Source organism: Maylandia zebra, linkage group LG14 (assembly GCF_041146795.1).
Source record: "Maylandia zebra isolate NMK-2024a linkage group LG14, Mzebra_GT3a, whole genome shotgun sequence".
Lineage (NCBI taxonomy): Eukaryota > Metazoa > Chordata > Actinopteri > Cichliformes > Cichlidae > Maylandia > Maylandia zebra.
Genome location: NC_135180.1, coordinates 38,535,574 through 38,553,775, shown reverse-complemented (window position 1 = coordinate 38,553,775; position 18,202 = coordinate 38,535,574). Strand labels below are relative to the sequence as shown.

General features: G+C 45.7%; 1 protein-coding gene across 1 annotated transcript in view; it reads right to left on the bottom strand.

Moving 5' to 3' along the window:
• Positions 1–6,818: 6,818 nt before the first annotated feature.
• timm50 (translocase of inner mitochondrial membrane 50 homolog (S. cerevisiae)) overlaps positions 6,819–18,202 on the bottom strand; it is a 31,268-nt gene continuing 19,884 nt past the window's right edge. Inside the window, exons 9-11 of the mRNA XM_004565033.4 lie at positions 7,795–7,951; positions 7,487–7,593; positions 6,819–7,410 (exon numbers count right to left, since the gene is read on the bottom strand). Of these exons, the coding sequence (XP_004565090.1) occupies positions 7,312–7,410; positions 7,487–7,593; positions 7,795–7,951 (363 nt within the window). The 3' untranslated portion in view covers positions 6,819–7,311. The remainder of the gene's footprint in view (positions 7,411–7,486; positions 7,594–7,794; positions 7,952–18,202) is intronic.

Genomic DNA, 18,202 nt, shown 5'->3' with positions numbered 1-18,202 from the left:
TATTTTTTATATTTTCTTCTATTTTTAAAAGAGTTTTTTCTTTTTTTCTTATTTTTAGACTCAAAATTTTCATTTAATTTTCTTACTTTAAATATTTCTCCTGTTTTTTTGTTTTTAACTGTCATTTAAATTATTATCTCCTTTCTTTTATTTTACTTTTTATAATTTACTTGAGCGCTTGTCTTGTGAGTAGTTTTACCTTCAGGAGATATTTCGCTTTGTCATATTGATAATAAAATGTTGAAATTATCCCCCCGGTGTAAGTAAAGTGTGTTTCAGTGTAAATGTGACACCTGAGCTGGTTTAGTGTTTTGGGGGCTGCAGTCTGCTGCCTTCTGTTAGCGTGTGACAGCTGAACAGCCGTGAGCTGCTGTGAGGCAAATGGAGGAGTCATAAAGCTCTGCGGCAGCCTCGGCGTTCCCAGGTTCACACCTCCACACTGAGCTGTGGGAAGTCTGAGTGGAAGCACATTTAGGTCCCAAACCTCCCAGCCTGCACTCAGAAACGAGCCGCGGCTCAGATCAGTGCAAACGAAGCCAGACTTTGTGTTTGTGAACATTTCGACCACATCACGTGTTCTTCGTCGTCTGTCTGCCCTTTTATCTCCGCTCTTATGCGAGCTTTCTCAGATCGGGGAATCAAACGAGCAGCTCAGGGTCCAGTCTGGCCCACTGGAGCTTTTGCAGTGTCAAAAATGCAGCAAACTCTTGAATTCTTTCAGCTTTCTCAGAAAAACACAGCACAGTACCTGCTGAGGCGATGACAGCGTGGGTGGAGAGACTGTTGGAATGTCTGTAGATATGTGATCATTAAATGTGAACTTTTACTTCTTATGGAAGTTTGACTCCTGGAAGCCTCAGACGTTGAGTCATGGCAGTGAGTTTGGGATGAAAAATGAAGCTGTTATTAATCAGGTGGTCCTTCCATAATCTGATGGTTCTTTCTGTGTTTGTGAGTCCATCAGTTTTAACAAAGGTCTCCAACACCACTGGCTGACCTACAGCCCAAACCACGACAGAGCCTCCACCGCAGCTGGCTGCAGACTGACTGCTGAGCCTCTCTCCTGACCATGATGTGCACCCATTTCTCCATCAGACCCGTTCCTCTGATCTTCAGCCCAGTTCTTGTGTCATTTTCATATCTCCAGCCTTTCCTTCAGTTTCCTTTCATTAAGCACGGCTTCCTGACAGCTGCCCATCCACTGAGGCTTCAGTGAGCAGTAGATGATCGTCTCTCAGGTTCTGCTGTAGAGTTTTTATAAACAGGTGACCGTCACAGATTTGTTGTTTAATTAAAGTTAAACCTCCAACATTTGGAAGATGATCTTTGATGAGTCTTTTTTGTGGGTGCGTTTTTAGCATGAGCGTTTTTCATCATCTGGGAACATCTGGGAGTTCATTAACGGTTTAATCTCACGGTCTGAATGACGTCACCAGAAATGATCACAAACTGATCAGCTGTATTGATCTGTGAAAGAAAACCTATGGACCTGATGGTTTCTGTTTAAGATGGAAGCGCCACAACTTAAAAAGGACACACGCACACACACATGCACGTGGAGCGGCGGATTTGGGCGCGCGCTCGCTCACCTCACTGCCTGTTTGCAGGTGGGCACTCTCACAACATCATGTGCTCGTTGTGTCCACGTTTATTTTAAAGCAGCGGTCTCCAACCTTTTTTGCGCCACGGACCGGTTTATGCCCGACAATATTTTCACGGACCGGCCTTTAAGATAAATACAACAAAATAAAACTAGTACCGGTACCGAAAAAAAGAAAATTTATTCATAACACACGTGAAAAGACCCAGGAAAACGGAGTTAACGATAAAAACGATAACAAAATGACGCTGAAAACCCTGAAAACCACACATTTCACACCTGAGCCTCAACTCTCGCGGCCCGGTACCAAACAACTCACGGACCGGTACCGGTCCGGGGGTTGGGGACCGCTGGTTTAAAGCAAATCAGGACATTTCCAGCATTTCAAGCAGGAACCAGCAAATAGTCGGTGTCGGCATGATCACACCTTCCTGCATCAGTCAGCAGATGGAAGGAAGGGGGCTGATGCTCACCATTAAAATGGAAATGAACTTTCCATTTCTGGTGTGAAACGAGCCTCACCTGGCCGTCAAACACTAATCAGCTAGTTAACCAATCACAGGTCTCTGCAAATGAGTCTGAACTTCAGTCACATCGTTTCTGAGTTCAAATCCTCAGCGGTGGTGCACCGACGGAAAACTACATCAAATCTTGTCATCGTGGATCTCACGTCACGTGCACAGAGACGACAATCAAAGCTTCATTTTTACTGAGAACATTTCAGAAGAACAGATTGTTGCTGTTGTTATGAAATCATGCTTTTGTGTTCCTTTATGAATGTCGGTGCTACATTTAAGAACACAGCGTGCATTCGTGCTTTATGTGCATCAGTTTGCATCAGCAGGAAGTTAAATCTCAGACTTGGAGAACAGGACTGAGAATTGAAACAAGCTCCTGGATCCTGCAGATCTGGATCTGTGTCACGAGTCTGACAGAGCATCAAATGTGATGAGTTTGAGCTGAGGAGCCGTGCTGGCGGGTTGTTTTAATCACACTGAACTAAATGTAGAAAAACACTCATTTTTCTCTGCCGCTCATTATAAACGGACCGGTCATTAAATGTGAACTTTTCCGGGATGGTACTGGTTTCACACCAAAGTAAAAGAATCTGGAGCTATTTTTGTTATTATGCAGCAACTTGAGATTTCAGGGCCCACCTGTGGTTAAATGAACCGCCCCTGCTCTGTGAAGTCAGCCCGCGGTTTCCTTATTTAATCCTGTAATCTGTAAAAACAGACTTTTTAAACCACTCCATCCTCAGCAAACGGCAGCATGTGGGGGGGCTCATCACCCACTCTGGAGAAATGAAGATCTGCTTTAGTTTGTGTTTGACTTTCTATTTAATCTGTTTGCCTTAAACCCCGAGCAGCCCACAGCTCCCACTGCACAAACTGCAAGAAAGTGGAAAGTTACTGCTTCAATTATTTAAAGACGGCCGCCTCCCCTTTGCTAAGAGTCCAAAGTAGAGTTTATGAGAGGGATTTATTATGTCTAATATATTTCCAGTTGAGTCTGGCAGGACTCTGTGTGTATTTGCACTTTATGAGCAGTTAGGAGGGTCAAATATTTGGAATCTGAATGGCAAAGTGTTCCAAATATGCTATTTATACATTTATTCACACAGGAGTGTTCTGGGCTTCATCGCTGCCTGAAGTAAACACCAGGAAAACATGCAAAAATAACCCTGAGCCTACCCAGCACATAGCCTGGACCAATTCATACTTTTCAGTGATAATTTAACACGTATAATACATATAAAAACACAAATTACACCAAGCTGTCAGACAGCTTGGTGTAATTTGTTACCACCTGCATCTCACAGGTGGTACCTGTCCCGCCTCCACGGGACATAAACGTGCTGTGAAGAGAAAACATATTTACAGGTTCTGGGCACCACGGGGCTCCTGCTGTAACGCCAACAAAAAGCACATTTCTCACGTTCGGCCCAGCGCCGGTGTTGTGCCAAAAAGTGATTGTCTGCCAAAAACTGATTTCCAGTGTTTCTGTGTATTTTTTATGTGTAATATCTTTACGTATGTTCGTAAATAGACTTCGGTGAACAGGGGATACAAAGGGGTTACATAAAGAATTAAAAAATTATCTGTTTTTTAAGTATCTTTACAACTTGTACTTACATTATAACCAATCCGGTCCTTTATCCCCACTTAAAATATTTTTACAGAACTATTGTAATATTTGCTGCCATTTCTGCTGTGCTCTTGGCCAACTTACTCTTACAAAATACATTTTTAATGTTAATGAGATTTTTTTTTACTGCATAAATAAAGGTTATATAAAAGTCGCTGCCAAAAACTGATTGCGGCTTGTATCTTGCTACACGAATGTTGTTTGTGGCTCAAGATGACTTTATGTCATCCATAAGGGATGCATTTGACATATGTTTAACATATTATAGCCCAACAAGTTACTTATAGCACTTTAAATATGAGCAATCGCTTTTTGGCAAATACCGGAAATCAGTTTTTGGCAGACAATCACTTTTTGGCACAACACCGGCCTCATTTTCCGTACATTAAACGTATACAGCAGCGCTGCACATGTTCTATTAAAACTCGGCACGAAGGCTTCTGCGAAGCCCGAGGAGCAGCCAGAAGATCAAAAGCATCCCGGCCGTGTCCTCCTCTGTCCAACGCGCTCAATAACAGCGTGTTTCAGATGCATTTGTTAGAGGGAAGCATCCTGAACCAGCGGAATCTCATTAAAAGAGAGAAAATTCAAAGCTTGTAAACAGCGAAGGGAAAACTATAAAACCTAAAATGATTCACATTATGAGCCTGAAACGCCAAAGAGTCCACCGATTTACACTTTAAAAAGACCGAACAAAAACAGGAAAATCCACACATCACGCTGGTCGGTTTGATTTATTCTGGGTTTATTACCAATGGTGAGTTTACATCACATGCATATTGAGACGAATGATCTCTGGACTCGTTGCTCTGGAGAAAGAATAAAACTCAGAGGCCTCGGAGGGCGGCGATCGTCGGTTTATCTGCAGCAGATCTGACTGAAAGTCTTTTTTTCCTAAATGAGTGTAAAGCAGAAATGCAGCACGTCGTCCTCTTTGTAAAACACGCTGCTGTTTAAAGCCAAGAACGAGCCACCGCATCAGACTCGTGTACAGCGCTGTGCACAGGTCTTACGCCTCTCCTCTAATCTTTATATTCTGCAGGAAAATGAGAACCAAGTGCAGCGATTTATTGAAACACGGTCTCTATGAGGCAGAAACAGGTGACAGTATTTGAGTAGACACCTTTATTCTCCAGCACAGGCTGTAAAATCTCTCCAGGCTTCTTGAAGGACACGCAAAGCTCTTCTGTTCTTGTTCTGCTCTGCCGGGATGATCCCACACTGCTTCAGTAATGCTGCGCTGCAGGAGGCTCCACTGTGCGCTTTCACTGCGTTGGGATCATTGTCAGGCTTTGCAGAAGGATCAAATTCAGTCTGATGGTACTTTGTTAAAACTGATGAATCGAACGTCACTGACTGAAATCCAGACCCAGCCTCCACTGTGGCCTCACTGTTGGACCTCCTCTGTACATATCGCCAAAGATTTGGACTCATCGCTCCCTCTGACCTGTTGTTATCGAGTTTCAGTCCAGTTCTTGTGTAGTTTGGATGGTTCAGCTGAAGGCTCCGTGATTTTTAGGCTGAACACTTGTTGTTTTGTCCGCCACTTGTCCAGTTTCCTCACATTTTTTAAGGACACACTGCACACCGTGCGAGATCCGCCAGGTTTTCTGCTAATAGTTCAGAGAATCCATTGTTGGTCCAAAAATGACATTTTATGACAAACTACTATCTTCAGGATTTTTCACAGATTCAACTAAAGAAACTAGAATAAATCATCGGTTTGTGTGACAGGCTGCTTTCATCAAAGATAAACTTTAAGATGGATTCTGGCAAGTCGTTATGTGCAGAGACATAACGACTTTACCTCGGAGCCTTTATGATGCCTGAGTGATGAGGTCAGAGTTAAATGGAAACAAAGAAAAACGTCTGAAAATGGTCAGGTACGAGGACTGGACTGGAAACAAGGGAAGACTGAAGGATCTTCAGAAAGCTGGAGGAGGATTCTTTGTGAAAAATGACAAGTCTGACTGCTTGGAAGCAAAATAGGGAGAAATGAGGGGTTGCTTAAGGCTACGTCCACACGTACACGGGTATTTTTGAAAACGGAGATTTTCCGTTTTCGTTTTAAAAAATAATCCCGTCCACACATAAAGGCAGAAATGAAGGAAAACGCTGCTATGAACATGCCAAAGCAGCAGGTGGCGCTAGATTCCTAACCGTGCAGAAATGTTGGCCAATCAGAAGTCTAGAAGCCTCGGTGGGAAAAAGTAAACAAAGCTGGGGCATAGAAGCAGAACCGAGTCGTATGTGTGGACGGACAGTAACTGTGTGTATATGTAAGCATTTAAACACTGCAGAGAGTAGAATTAACAGTATTGTAGAAATTCATTTCACCGAAACAATAACGTGGCGCACAGTGTGACGTCAAAAAATGCGCACACCTTTGACGCTGCGTTTTCTCCGTTTTTTTCGTCCACACGTAAATGCAAAAACGGAGTTTTCAAAAATATCCACCCTGGCCGGAGTTTTTAAAAATCTTCGTTTTCAGTGACCAAAAACGCCGTTTACGTGTGGACGGAAGGTGCAAACGCATAGAAAAATCTGCGTTTTCAAAAATGCCCGGGTACGTGTGGACGTAGCCTGAGACTTCTGCACAACTGTGTACAGCACAGGAACCAGGCGTGGCTCGGCATGCATCTTTGGTAGCTTCGTCACGTGAAGGTGATCTCTGTGGATCGATCACATGTTCAGTCAGGGTGGCAGGTCGGGTCAACACTTCAGGCTCTCTGACGTGTTCCTTGAGGTGCTCCCGAACACGTCTGCTGGTGGCCTAATATTGCCGAGCTATGCAAGCTAACGTGATCTAGTTTGATCTAATGAAGCCCTCATAGGACCAGACCAGGTGAGCCATCCCGAGCCAAACACTGTCGCCAAGATTTCCTCCACTCCTCCAACACAGTCTGTTGTTCTTCCTCAGAGTCACGCCTCACACACCAGGATGTGCTCACACAGACAGAACATCACAAGACCTCATCCCTCTCGCTGTTACGTCCTGGACGCATATTCGTCTACGCCACGGCGGCCGACGCCGCTTGGCGCTCTGACATATTCACCAAACTCTCATAAATGCTACTTATCGTTTATTTGCATCGTTATAAACAATATTCATGATGTGACGTTCGCCTCCAACAGCACAGTCTGAGACACACACACAGGAACAGAAAATAAAATACACATTCTCAAAGTGTGGCAGATGACAGCTGATCTCAGGTCAGATCCAGTGAGCGGCGATGCGACTGGAGCTGGAGTGGCGACGGCAGCGCTGATTCCCGATCAGCCTCCAACCACCAGCAACCAGAGTTTAGACCGACCTGGATCCTCTCCATCAGAAGCTTAAAAATGCATCAGGTGTCACAAAGATGAGGCCCCACCTCCACAAAAACCAGGAAGTGCAAGGCCAGTTAAAGTCCTAGCTCCGGTCCAGCGCAACAGCCCCGCCCACTGAGACGTCCGTGACGGCGGAGACCATTCGCCTGCAGCACACGGGTCTCTCTCCTCCTCTCTCTCACCTCACCTTGGACGAGTGATAGGTGGAAAGCGAGCAGGGGAGGGGGTGGGGCTCATTGCTGCTTGGAGCGCCAAAACCGCGAGGCGATGGAGCCGATCGAGAGTCCCTGTTTCTTCTGCTGGGAGAGCTCGGACAGACGCTGCTCCTCCTCCTGACGGGCAGAGAAAACAGAGTCAAAGCCATTCCAGGTGAAACCTGTGACAGGTGCGTTTGATTTCTCCTCCTACCTGTGCCAGCTGAGCCTGTCGGCGCTTGAAGGCCTCGATGGGGTCTTCCTCCAGCGCGTAGTTCTCCAACACCGAACGCACGTCGTCCACGCCGCTCATAGCGATGGCTGATGGAGAGGAGGAGACGGAGGAGGTGAAACAACAACAGACAGGAAACACGGGAAGGTCAACCAATCAAATATGAGCTAAGTGACAGTAGAGGGATGCACTGACGAACATAAGAAGCAGACGTCAACTACAAAAACAAATTAAGTTAAGGAACGGCTGGGTGACAGGACGGTCCCCGAACGCCTCGCCGTGCGTCTTACTCTTGAGGAAGTTGGCGAGGTCGTAGAGCGTTCGGTCCTCAGAGTTTCCGTCCCATTTCTTCAGAGCCAGGCCGTTGAAAGGCTGCAGGCTGAACGCCTCCCGCTTACAGTCCACCACGATGACCTTACTGCTGTCGCGGTTCAGACACGACACATCCTAAAAGAGACACACACACACGTTTACTCTCCTGCTGCAGATAAAATCACTAATTCGATGACTGATGAGGTAAACGCCTCCTCCATCACTCCAGCCCGACTAAAGTTGACACTGGTGATCTTTCATGCCTCATCAAATAAGAGACTCCATTACCTTAATGACCCTTAAGGTAACACTTGCTAGCCCCAGCTGGTGTGTGTGTGTGTGTGTGTGTGTGTGTGTGTGTGTGTGTGTGTGTGTGTGTGTGTGTGTGTGTATTCATATCTTTGTAGGGACCAAAAATTGGAAATCCTCACGAGTTTGAAGGTATTTTTCAGACTCAGGATGTGGTTTTAGTGTCAGGGTTACAACTGGGTTATGGTTGGGTTTAGGCTCAGGGTTAGGCATTCACTTTTGATGGTTAGGGTAAAGGGCGAGGGGAAGCATTATTTCAATTAGATGTCTCCACAAGAAATGAATACCCGACGTGTGTGTGAGTGAGACAGATGGAGAGGGACTGTCTGCGGCCCAATCATCCTCCACGTCCTCACAGCTGATGAAAGAAGGCCGCCGTTCTCCTTCACATTGTGTTTGTGTGAAGGAATCAAGCTGCCACTGAAGAATCGGACCTTCTCAGTCTTTTACGCCATTGTGGAGGAATTTTGGCCGCTCTTCTTTCCAGCATTGCTTCAGTTCATTGAGATTTGAACGGTGGATCTAAGCACAGCTCTCTGAAGGTGTCAGCAGGCTGAGCAGTCTGGACTTTTTCTTTTTCAGCCATTCTGTTGGAGATTTACTGCCTGGCTCAACTCAGCGACTGCAAAGTGCTTACATCGTCATCCCTCGTCCACCGGTCGGTATGAGGCGTTTGAACTGAGTTTGGATCTCTGCAGCTGAGGACAAACCTCTCCACCAGCTGGGGCAAGCCCTGGATGACCCGGGAGGTCAGGCAGCTGCTGAAGGAGAGGAACATTGCGTTCAGGTCTGGCAACAGGGATTACTACACCACAGCCCGATCCAACCTGAAGAGAGGCATCAGAGAGGCAAAGGGGGACTATAGGAGGAGGATCGAGGACCATTTGAAGAGTAATACCAGCCGGCAGGTGTGGCAAGGCATCCAGCACCTAACCAACTATAAGATCAATCTCGGAGCTGCGGACGGTGACCTGGAGCTGGTAGAGGAGCTGAATATCTTCTTTGCCCGCTTTGAGACCAGGGTACCGGAGGTATTGGAGCCACAGCAGCAACACGCCACCCATAGCAGCACCACCCTCACCCTGGAAGAGCACGAGGTGAGGCGCATGCTGCAGGCTGTTAACCCGAGGAAGGCGGCGGGTCCTGATGGTGTGCCAGGTCGAATATTGAGGGATTGTGCAGAACAGCTGGCTGGGATCTTCACCAGGATCTTCAACAAATCCCTCGCACAGGCGACTGTCCCACTCTGCCTGAAGTCCTCCACCATAGTCCCCTTGCCTAAGAAGCCCCACATCACCGGCCTGAATGACTACAGACCGGTGGCACTCACCCCAGTGGTAATGAAATGCTTTGAGAAGCTGGTCCGCAGACACATCACAGCAGCCCTGCCCCGCAGCCTGGATCCACACCAGTTTGCCTACAGAGCAAACCGATCCACGGAAGACGCTGTAGCCACAGCACTCCATGCTGCATTAACTCACCTGGAAGAGCATGGTAGCTATGTGCGGATGGTCTTCGTGGATTACTGCTCAGCTTTTAACACCATCCTTCCACACAAACTGGTGGCCAAGCTACAAGACCTGGGGCTTCCATACAGCACCTGCATGTGGATCAATAGCTTCCTCTCGGGCCGTAGACAGAGAGTCAGAGTTGGCCATCACACATCCTCAGCCCTGAGTCTCAGCACTGGCTCACCCCAGGGCTGTGTGCTCAGTCCACTGCTCTACTCTCTCTACACACACGACTGCACTCCTCGCCACCACAGCAACATCTTTGTGAAATTTGCAGATGACACCACAGTGGTGGGGCTCATTACCAAGGGAGACGAGTCTACGTACAGAGACGAGGTGGAGCAGCTGACGTCATGGTGTAAGGCCAATAACCTCCTCCTCAACACTTCAAAAACCAAAGAACTCATAATAGACTTCAGAAGGAAAAAGGCAGAGATCCAACCACTATTCATAAATGGGGACTGTGTAGAAAGGGTGGCAAGCTTCCGCTTCCTGGGAGTCAATATAGAGGAGAACCTTTCCTGGAGTGTGAACACCTCCGAGCTGCTGAAAAAGGCCCAACAGAGACTGTACTTCCTGAGAATTCTCAGGAGGAATAACATCACACAGAGACTGCTGGTGTCCTTCTACAGAGCCACCATTGAGAGTGTTCTAACTTACTGCATATGCATCTGGTACACTAGCTGCACAGGGGCTCAGAGGAAAGCACTCCAAGGGATCATTAACACCGCCCAAAAGATCACTGGCTGCCCTCTCCCCACACTGGAAGTTCTACACAACGCCCACTGTTTTAAAAAGGCCCAAAACATCATAAAAGACACCTCACATCCTGGCCACTCCCTGTTCGAACTGTTGCCCTCAGGCAGACGGTACAGGGCAATCAGAGCAAGGACTAATAGACTCAAACACAGCTGTTATCCAACTGCAATAACACATCTGAATACTACAAAAAAATGTCCATCACGCCACTCTTGTGTTAATCTATGCACGGCCTGAAGCATGTGTGTGGGAATGTATGTGAATGTTTTACTGTTATATCTTATTAGTATTTTAAGTATTCTATCTATTTTATTTATTGAATTTTATTGTTTTATTTATATTTTGATATTGCTAGGGATGATGCAATGATCGGGGACCATTCTTAATTTCGTTGTTCTCATGACAATGACAATAAAGTTTCTGATTCTGATTCTGACATTGGTATCATCCATTTGAAGGACGCTGTTACAGATGTGGTTTATTGAGCCTTTGTAAACCTCAGTTAAGGAAATGGCCTCGTAGCCCTCCCTCAGCAGACGCTTCTCTAAGATCACTGCTGATTGCAGACCTGCAAACTGCCCAAACCTTTGCTTTTATAGGGAAGCTTGAGCTTTCAGATGATCGGTTAATCAGTGCATTTGATAGTCGACACCTGGCTGCTCCTTTCCCTCTTCCACATATTGTTTGTGCATTTGAAGCGCCTTGAGGCGACTTTTGTTGTGATTTGGCGCTATATAAATAAAATTGAATTGAACATTTCGTCTTCGTTTCAGGTACATGAATAATGACTATGAATATAAGTGACGTAGAGAAGATGCAATAGAGCAACATGGCGTGGACGTCTGACAACGACGGTCTCTGATCTTAATTAGAGCTCTTATGATGCCATGTGACCAATAAAAGCCGTCCGAAGCCTGTCATGTTGAATGTTCTAAATACGCGTCGATTCAAACTGTGAAACACTGGCTTCACTCTAGAACAGCAGCTGGACGGGACTAAAGCAGGACTTTGCTCCAGGTTGGGGGTTAACTCTAACACACACAGAGTTACGTCAATGAAAGGTCGCGCCCCGACAACTTCCCCGGCACCGCACTTCTCCGTCTTTGTATGAAAATTCCTCTCGTCAAATCTGCCGTGCGATGTTATTGGCAGGCGCCATCTGTGGCTGCCCTCTCCGTTGGGAGATTAGAAATAGGAATGACATCTACTGCTGTGCAGCGTCCAGCAGAGGAAACTTTGCCGTCACAGAAGCTCACGAACACCAGCGTGACTCCCTCCTGCGAGACCCTCGGCTCATGTTCTCAGCAAATTGGGCAGCAGCATTTTTACAGAGTCGGTGAAGTGCTAAGAAATGCTGCACACACTCACAAATACAGTTTAGGTAAATGTATTATGTACTGTACTGCAAGCTGACAGTAAGATTCTACTTATCCCAATCATATCAGAGCCTGACTCCGCCCACTGCATGGTCTTGAAAAAGACCAAAACATTTATTTGGGTCATTTCGAGCTGGATGGCTCCTCCTCTCCAACATCTTCCCCCTCTGATGTCTTGGAGCACTGCAGTAGTTGGCAGATGCATCAGTTTGAGGAGTCCGCTTGTCCTGTTATTGATGGACCAGCATGCAGTCTGTAACAGTGGGGCCAATACATAAGGTATACCGGGTTGAACCTTCTTTTTCCTTCACAGCCGTTTTAATTCTTCATGTCTCAGATTCCTCGACATGACTGTGTCACACAGCTGCTGCACGTCTATGACCTCCCACTCCACTACATCATAAAAAAAAAAAAAAAAAAGACTACCGTATTTTCACGACCATAAGGCGCACTTAAAAGTCTTGGATTTTCTTCAAAAAGTGCGGCGCGCCCTATAGCGCGGTGCGCCCTATGTGTTGTAAGGAGGACGTAGTAGAGAACACCATGAGAACGTTAAAGGGTGAAGTGTGGGCGTTGATCGTATATACCGGGACAATCGCACATACCTGTATAAAAGAACAGGTATGTGCATTATGCAGGACATCGTTGTTTTAACAACCCTGAAAATGGCAAAGAGACACGCTTACGAAGCACAGTTTAAACTGAAGGCCATCAGCTACGCGGAGGAACATGGAAATCGAGCAGCGGCGAGAGAATTTAAGATTAACGAATCGATGGTTCGCAAATGAAGGAAGCTGGAAAACAAGCTCCGGCAGGTCAAGAAAACGCAGCTGAGTTTCCGCGGACATAAGGCGAGGTGGCTCGAGTTGGAGGAAAGACTCGAGCGGTGGATCATCGAGCAAAGAGCGAGCGGGAGAAGCGTTTCGACGGTCACCATTAGGCTAAAAGCAGTTTCACTAGCTGAAGAGATGAACATTGAACATTTCCAAGGAGGTCCGTCTTGGTGCTTTCGTTTTATGAAACAGTGCCATTTTTCCATCAGGACCGGGACTACGGTAGCGCAGCAACTTCCAGCGGATTATAAGGAAAAGCTGGCCATCTTCAGCTCCTACTGCAGCAAACACATCGGCGACAAAAACATCCAGCCCAGCCACATCACTAACATGGACGAGGTCCCGCTCACTTTTGACATCCCGGTGAGTCACACTGTGGAGAAGAAGGGGACCAGCACGGTAGCGATACGCACAACGGGGTATGAAGTCTTCTTTTACTGTTGTGCTTGGCTGCCATGCTAATGGACAGAAACTGCCGCCTATGGTGATTTTTAAGCGAAAGACTTTGCCTAAAGAGAAGTTTCCAGCAGAAATCATCATTAAGGCAAATGAAAAGGGCTGGATGGATGAGGAAATGATGAAAGACTGGCTGAGGGAGGTGTATGTAAGGAGACCAGGTGGTTTTTTCCACGCATCACCATCGCTGTTGATCTGTGACTCTATGCGTGCCCATCTCACAGCCGATGTGAAAAAAAACTAGTGAAACAAATGAACTGTGAGCTTGCTGTCATTCCGGGAGGCCTGACAAAGGAACTCCAACCGCTGGACATCGGTGTGAACCGCCCGTTCAAAGTAAGGCTGCGAGCGGCCTGGGAGCGATGGATGACCGGTGGAGACCACAGTTTCACTAAGAGTAGAAGGCAGCGCCGGGCGAGTTATGCCACAATTTGCCAATGGATTGTAGATGCTTGGGCTAACATGTCTGCTGGCACTGTTGTTCGAGCTTTCGCAAAAGCCGGCATCGTTTCCGAGGAGCCGCACGGCACGGAAAGTGACTCTGACAGTGAAGAAAGTGAACCTGGCATGTTTGATGGAGATTTAGCGCAGCTGTTCAATTCAGACACAGGGGATGAGGACTTCCATGGGTTTGATTGATGATAAAAATGTGAGTACCAAACTTCGTTTTGCTCCTGCTTTATTTTTAAATACGCACACTTGTATGCTTGTGTGTTGTTGATGATGACGATTACCGGCAATAGAAATGTGAGTAAGGTACCGAATTCAGGTTTGCTCCCGCTTTATTTTTAAATATGCATACGGTACTTGTATGCGCCCTATGGTCCAGTGCGCCTTATGTGTGTGTTAAATACAGTAAGGGCACACATAACTGAGACTGCGCCTTTTAGCACAGTGCGCCTTATGGTCGTGAAAATACGGTATTTGATTAAGATTAAGTGACTGTGGATGTTTGAGTGAACGTCACGGTCAAGAAACCAGTTTGATGATCTGAGTTTGTAACGTGGTGATTTATTCTGCAGCCACTCAGGCTGTGGAGTTTGAACGATGCTCGGCTGGTACTGAGGAGAGAAAAGTCCACCAAGGAAATAACCCCCACACCATCACACCAGCAGCCTGAACTGGTGACACAGGCACGATGGATCCATGCTTTCATGATGTTTAGCCACATTCTGACCAGGTTTGTCTTTCCGGTCTTCTGCTGCCCAGTTTTGGTGAGTCTGTGTGAGCCGTCGTCTCATTTTCCTGTTCGTAGCTGACAGGAGTGACACTCATTGTGGTCTTCTGCTGCTGTAGCCCAGCTCGAAGCGCTCTGTCCATTCTCCTCTGACCTCTGGTATCAACAAGTCATTTTCTCGCGGAGAACTCCTGCTCATAGGACATTTTCGAATTGGACCGTTTTCTGTAAACTCAGATGGTTGGTGGAAGAATCCCAGCAGATTAGCAGTTTCTGCACCGTGCCATGTTCAAAGTCACTAAAATCACATTTCTTTCCCATTCTGGTGCTCAGTCTGAACTTCAGCAGGTCTTCCTGGGCGTGGTTATATGCTCTACATCTTTAACCATAACTATTGTTGCAGTTCATTACTGCCTTTTGTAAACTGTATTTATTCTTTTTAACTGTATTGCTTATTGCACTCTAGAGGCTGGTGAGAAACAGTATTTCGTTTCAGGCTGGGCAACTCCATACAAAATGACAAACTTGTTGAGTCTACATGTGACTGGCTGATTAAATATTTACTGAAACAATAAAATATCCTTGAAATTCAAAAAGTAAGCCTTAAGTTTATTATTTAACTCTGTGCTTAAAGATGTTACTCTGAGCAGCTCTTTGTGGTTTCATTGGGATATTGTCTGAGTTAATGAGTGAAATGTACTTTATATTAATGTTAAATGTATTCTGAGTTTGTTATAACAGATTAAGGTCATTTTTAGAGTGAGAAGCGTGCACATGTACGTGAACCAATACAAGAGTTGGGATCCCTTCAGTGTGTTTTAGTGTCTGCAGACCTCCTGATTTGGGGTTTTGCATATATAAACTAAACATCAGGCTTAAAATGAATGATTTAAAAATAACAAAGTTAATCCAACTGTTGCGTTTCTTATCCAGCCAACAAACAATAAGACGTCTGATCCACTTCAGGCCAGCAGCCGACGCTCGGATGCAGGCCAGCCAACAATAGGCAGAGGAAGGGTTAACGCTGAGGTAATGATCTCATTGTGGTGTTAGTTTAATATTCCTGAAGGAATATCAGACAGTGGAGAATAAAACAGCTGGTAGAACAGGATCAGTATGCCTGACTCTGTGAAATAAAAAGACAACCATTGTTTTTCCAACTCAGCGGTCAAGCATCCATGCAGAGCAGCTTTGCTCATTTTTAGGTGCGGAATAAGAAAAAAAAGCTAAAATAATAACTAATGTAGACGATGCACAGATATAATTACATTTTTAAGTTTTATTTAAAAAGCACCACGCACCGCCAAGGTGCTCGTTACTGTAAGGTAAATATCCTTAATGATACAAAGAGAACCCAAACAGTCAGATGATCCCTGTGGAGCAAGCACTTGGCGACAGTGGGAAGAAAAAAAACCCTTTTAACAGGAAGAAACCTCACAATCCAACTGACAAACGAAAGAGCATCCATACAGACTGATCGGTGCTAAATATTTCCCCTAAATCTGAGGGACTCGGAAAAAACTGGAACCAAAACCGGAAAATTAGCCAAAATGCATTTTTTGAAGTTTTGTCCAGTTACAGAAAAGAAAACAGACTTCAGATTGTGACTCTGTGATGTCTGTTTGAAGCCTGATGGTGTTGGTTTGGATCAAACTCGTCCACGGCTGCTAAAAGCACAGCCACAGGCATCATTAAACAACTGTTTTAATTTCACAGGGACTTAGTAACTTTCTCTTGTTGCCATATACAGCACTTTAACTCTCTCTCAGCATCTGTTGCATTCAGCCTGTCTTGGCATTATGGAGATGAGCTGGTAAAGTGTGTCTTTGCTCTGGGAAGTAGGTTAAACCAGCTCCTTCCAGCCTCCACCCAGCTCTCTAATGCACAGAGATGGCAGTTGGAGGGAGACAGAAGGAGGAGGAGGACGAAGAAAGTGGGGTGAGGGAGGGTGAAAGGGAGGTGACATAAGAGGAAGAGGGGAGAAAGGAAGCAGAAGGTTAATGAGGCCTGAGAGGGGGAGCGAGGGGAGGAGAAATCAATTTGTGCAGCAGAAGGCGAACATGGAGAGAGGACGGGGGGGGGGTGACGCAGCACCGCCGAGCTGCTGTAGCAGAGTTTAGATACTTAAACTTCCTGCTCACGGTTTCATCTTCTGGAAGTAGCTGGAAAGTAAAAGTTTGGGCACCAAACCTGATCAGGCAGTAGTAGTGGATTATCGATTAGTTTGGTCTGGTGGTGCAACAGAGGAGAAACTGCAAATGGTACAAAATGGAGCAGCACGAATGCTTCTTTGTTGTGCGATGTTGTTAACTGTAAACTTCATGCTTCACTTGGATTTATCTGAAATATATCCGCTCAGATTCTTTCTGTATTTTGTTTAGAAAATGTGTTTCAGTATATTTATAATTGAGCCATTTGTTAACTTTGTAATATACTGTATTATTTAATTGGTTCAGTCTGTTACTGTCTTAGAGCAGGGGTCTCAAACTCGTGGCCCACGTCACGCCTAGAAAAGAATCATCTTTATTATCCCACGGATAAGAAATCTCGGTTACAGAGCTCTTACAGCACGGGAAAATAAAATATAAAAGGAAGACACAAGGTGGTCCTATAAACATAAGCAACCAAAGTTTGTATATACAGGTAACAATGTACAGAATATGTATAGAAAAATTGAGAAAATTGTACAGAGATTTGTATGAAATGTACCGTAAACAAACAAGCTGGTGAGTAAGACGACCAAAGCATGTTAAGCTGCGTCACAGAGTCTGACAGCTGCTGTAATGACCTCCTTCCTACTGCTGAACGAGCTGCTCGGTGTTCAGTCTCATGCAGGGGTGGGAGGTGATGTCCGTGATGGATGTTCGCTTAGACAACATCCTCCCCAGCCTGCTCGATGGACCTCAGCGGACAGTCCAGGACAGAGCTGGCCCTCCTGACCAGTTTGAGTTCCCCCCGTCCCTCTCTGCCACTCCACCATGACAGCAGACCACAGCATAGAAAATCGCAGATGTAAATGTTATCAGCGTTTACCCGACACTGATAACATGATAACACACGCCAACGACAGGAGGCATCGTTGTGCATGTTTGACTGCTGCAGGTAACAAGGATCAGAAACTAAACGAGCACAGCACCCTGACCTCACCTGGAGCAGAGCACCTCTATAGAAGAACCGGTCAACTACCCATAAACTACACAGTACGGACACCTCAGCGTTTTAATTAATGAAGGAAGACAAAATGAACAAAGACTATGTTAGTTGGACGTGTTTCACTGTTAACAGTCGACTTAAGAAGCGAACGAGATGCTTTGGGATGATTTTAGTTAAACTCGCCACGCACCGCCCTTCACAGAGGGGGCGCTGTCTCGTTTTAAAATTTACATTGTGAGATTATAATATTATCTTATGCCACGTTATGCCCCCGATTAATGATTGTGAAATTATTATGTAGGTTTAGTTTGCATTATTCTCCTGAATTAGAGAAGGTGAAACTATTACTGATCGGTATTACATCAGACTGCTGATTTATTGTGAATGAATGATATTGTTTATGATGCATTATACTGCTGAGTTATAAGAAATGCTGTTTTCAGAGTCAGGACTTTGCTTTTTCTGATAGCGGAGGAGTCAGAGCACATTCCACGGGAGCTTCACTCCTGCTGTTGTTAAAGGCAGACGAAATAGGGAGCCAAGGCCATAAGTCAGGCTCGCTAGGAGTTAGTGAATGATTAGGCTTTTACGACTAGGTGGGGGTCAACGGTGGCTATAAGAGTTTGAGTAATGCTCCACCATTTGGAGATCGATGCAGTCGGTGGGCAGTGTTCATCTCCCCACGAGTGTGTTCATTAAAACCATTGTTTGACCGAAGCTCTTCTGGGCCAGTGTTGTGTTTGTGCTCACCCTCAATATCTGAACCCGTAACAACATCCATCCAGAAATCAGCACTAAAGATCGTTTAACAC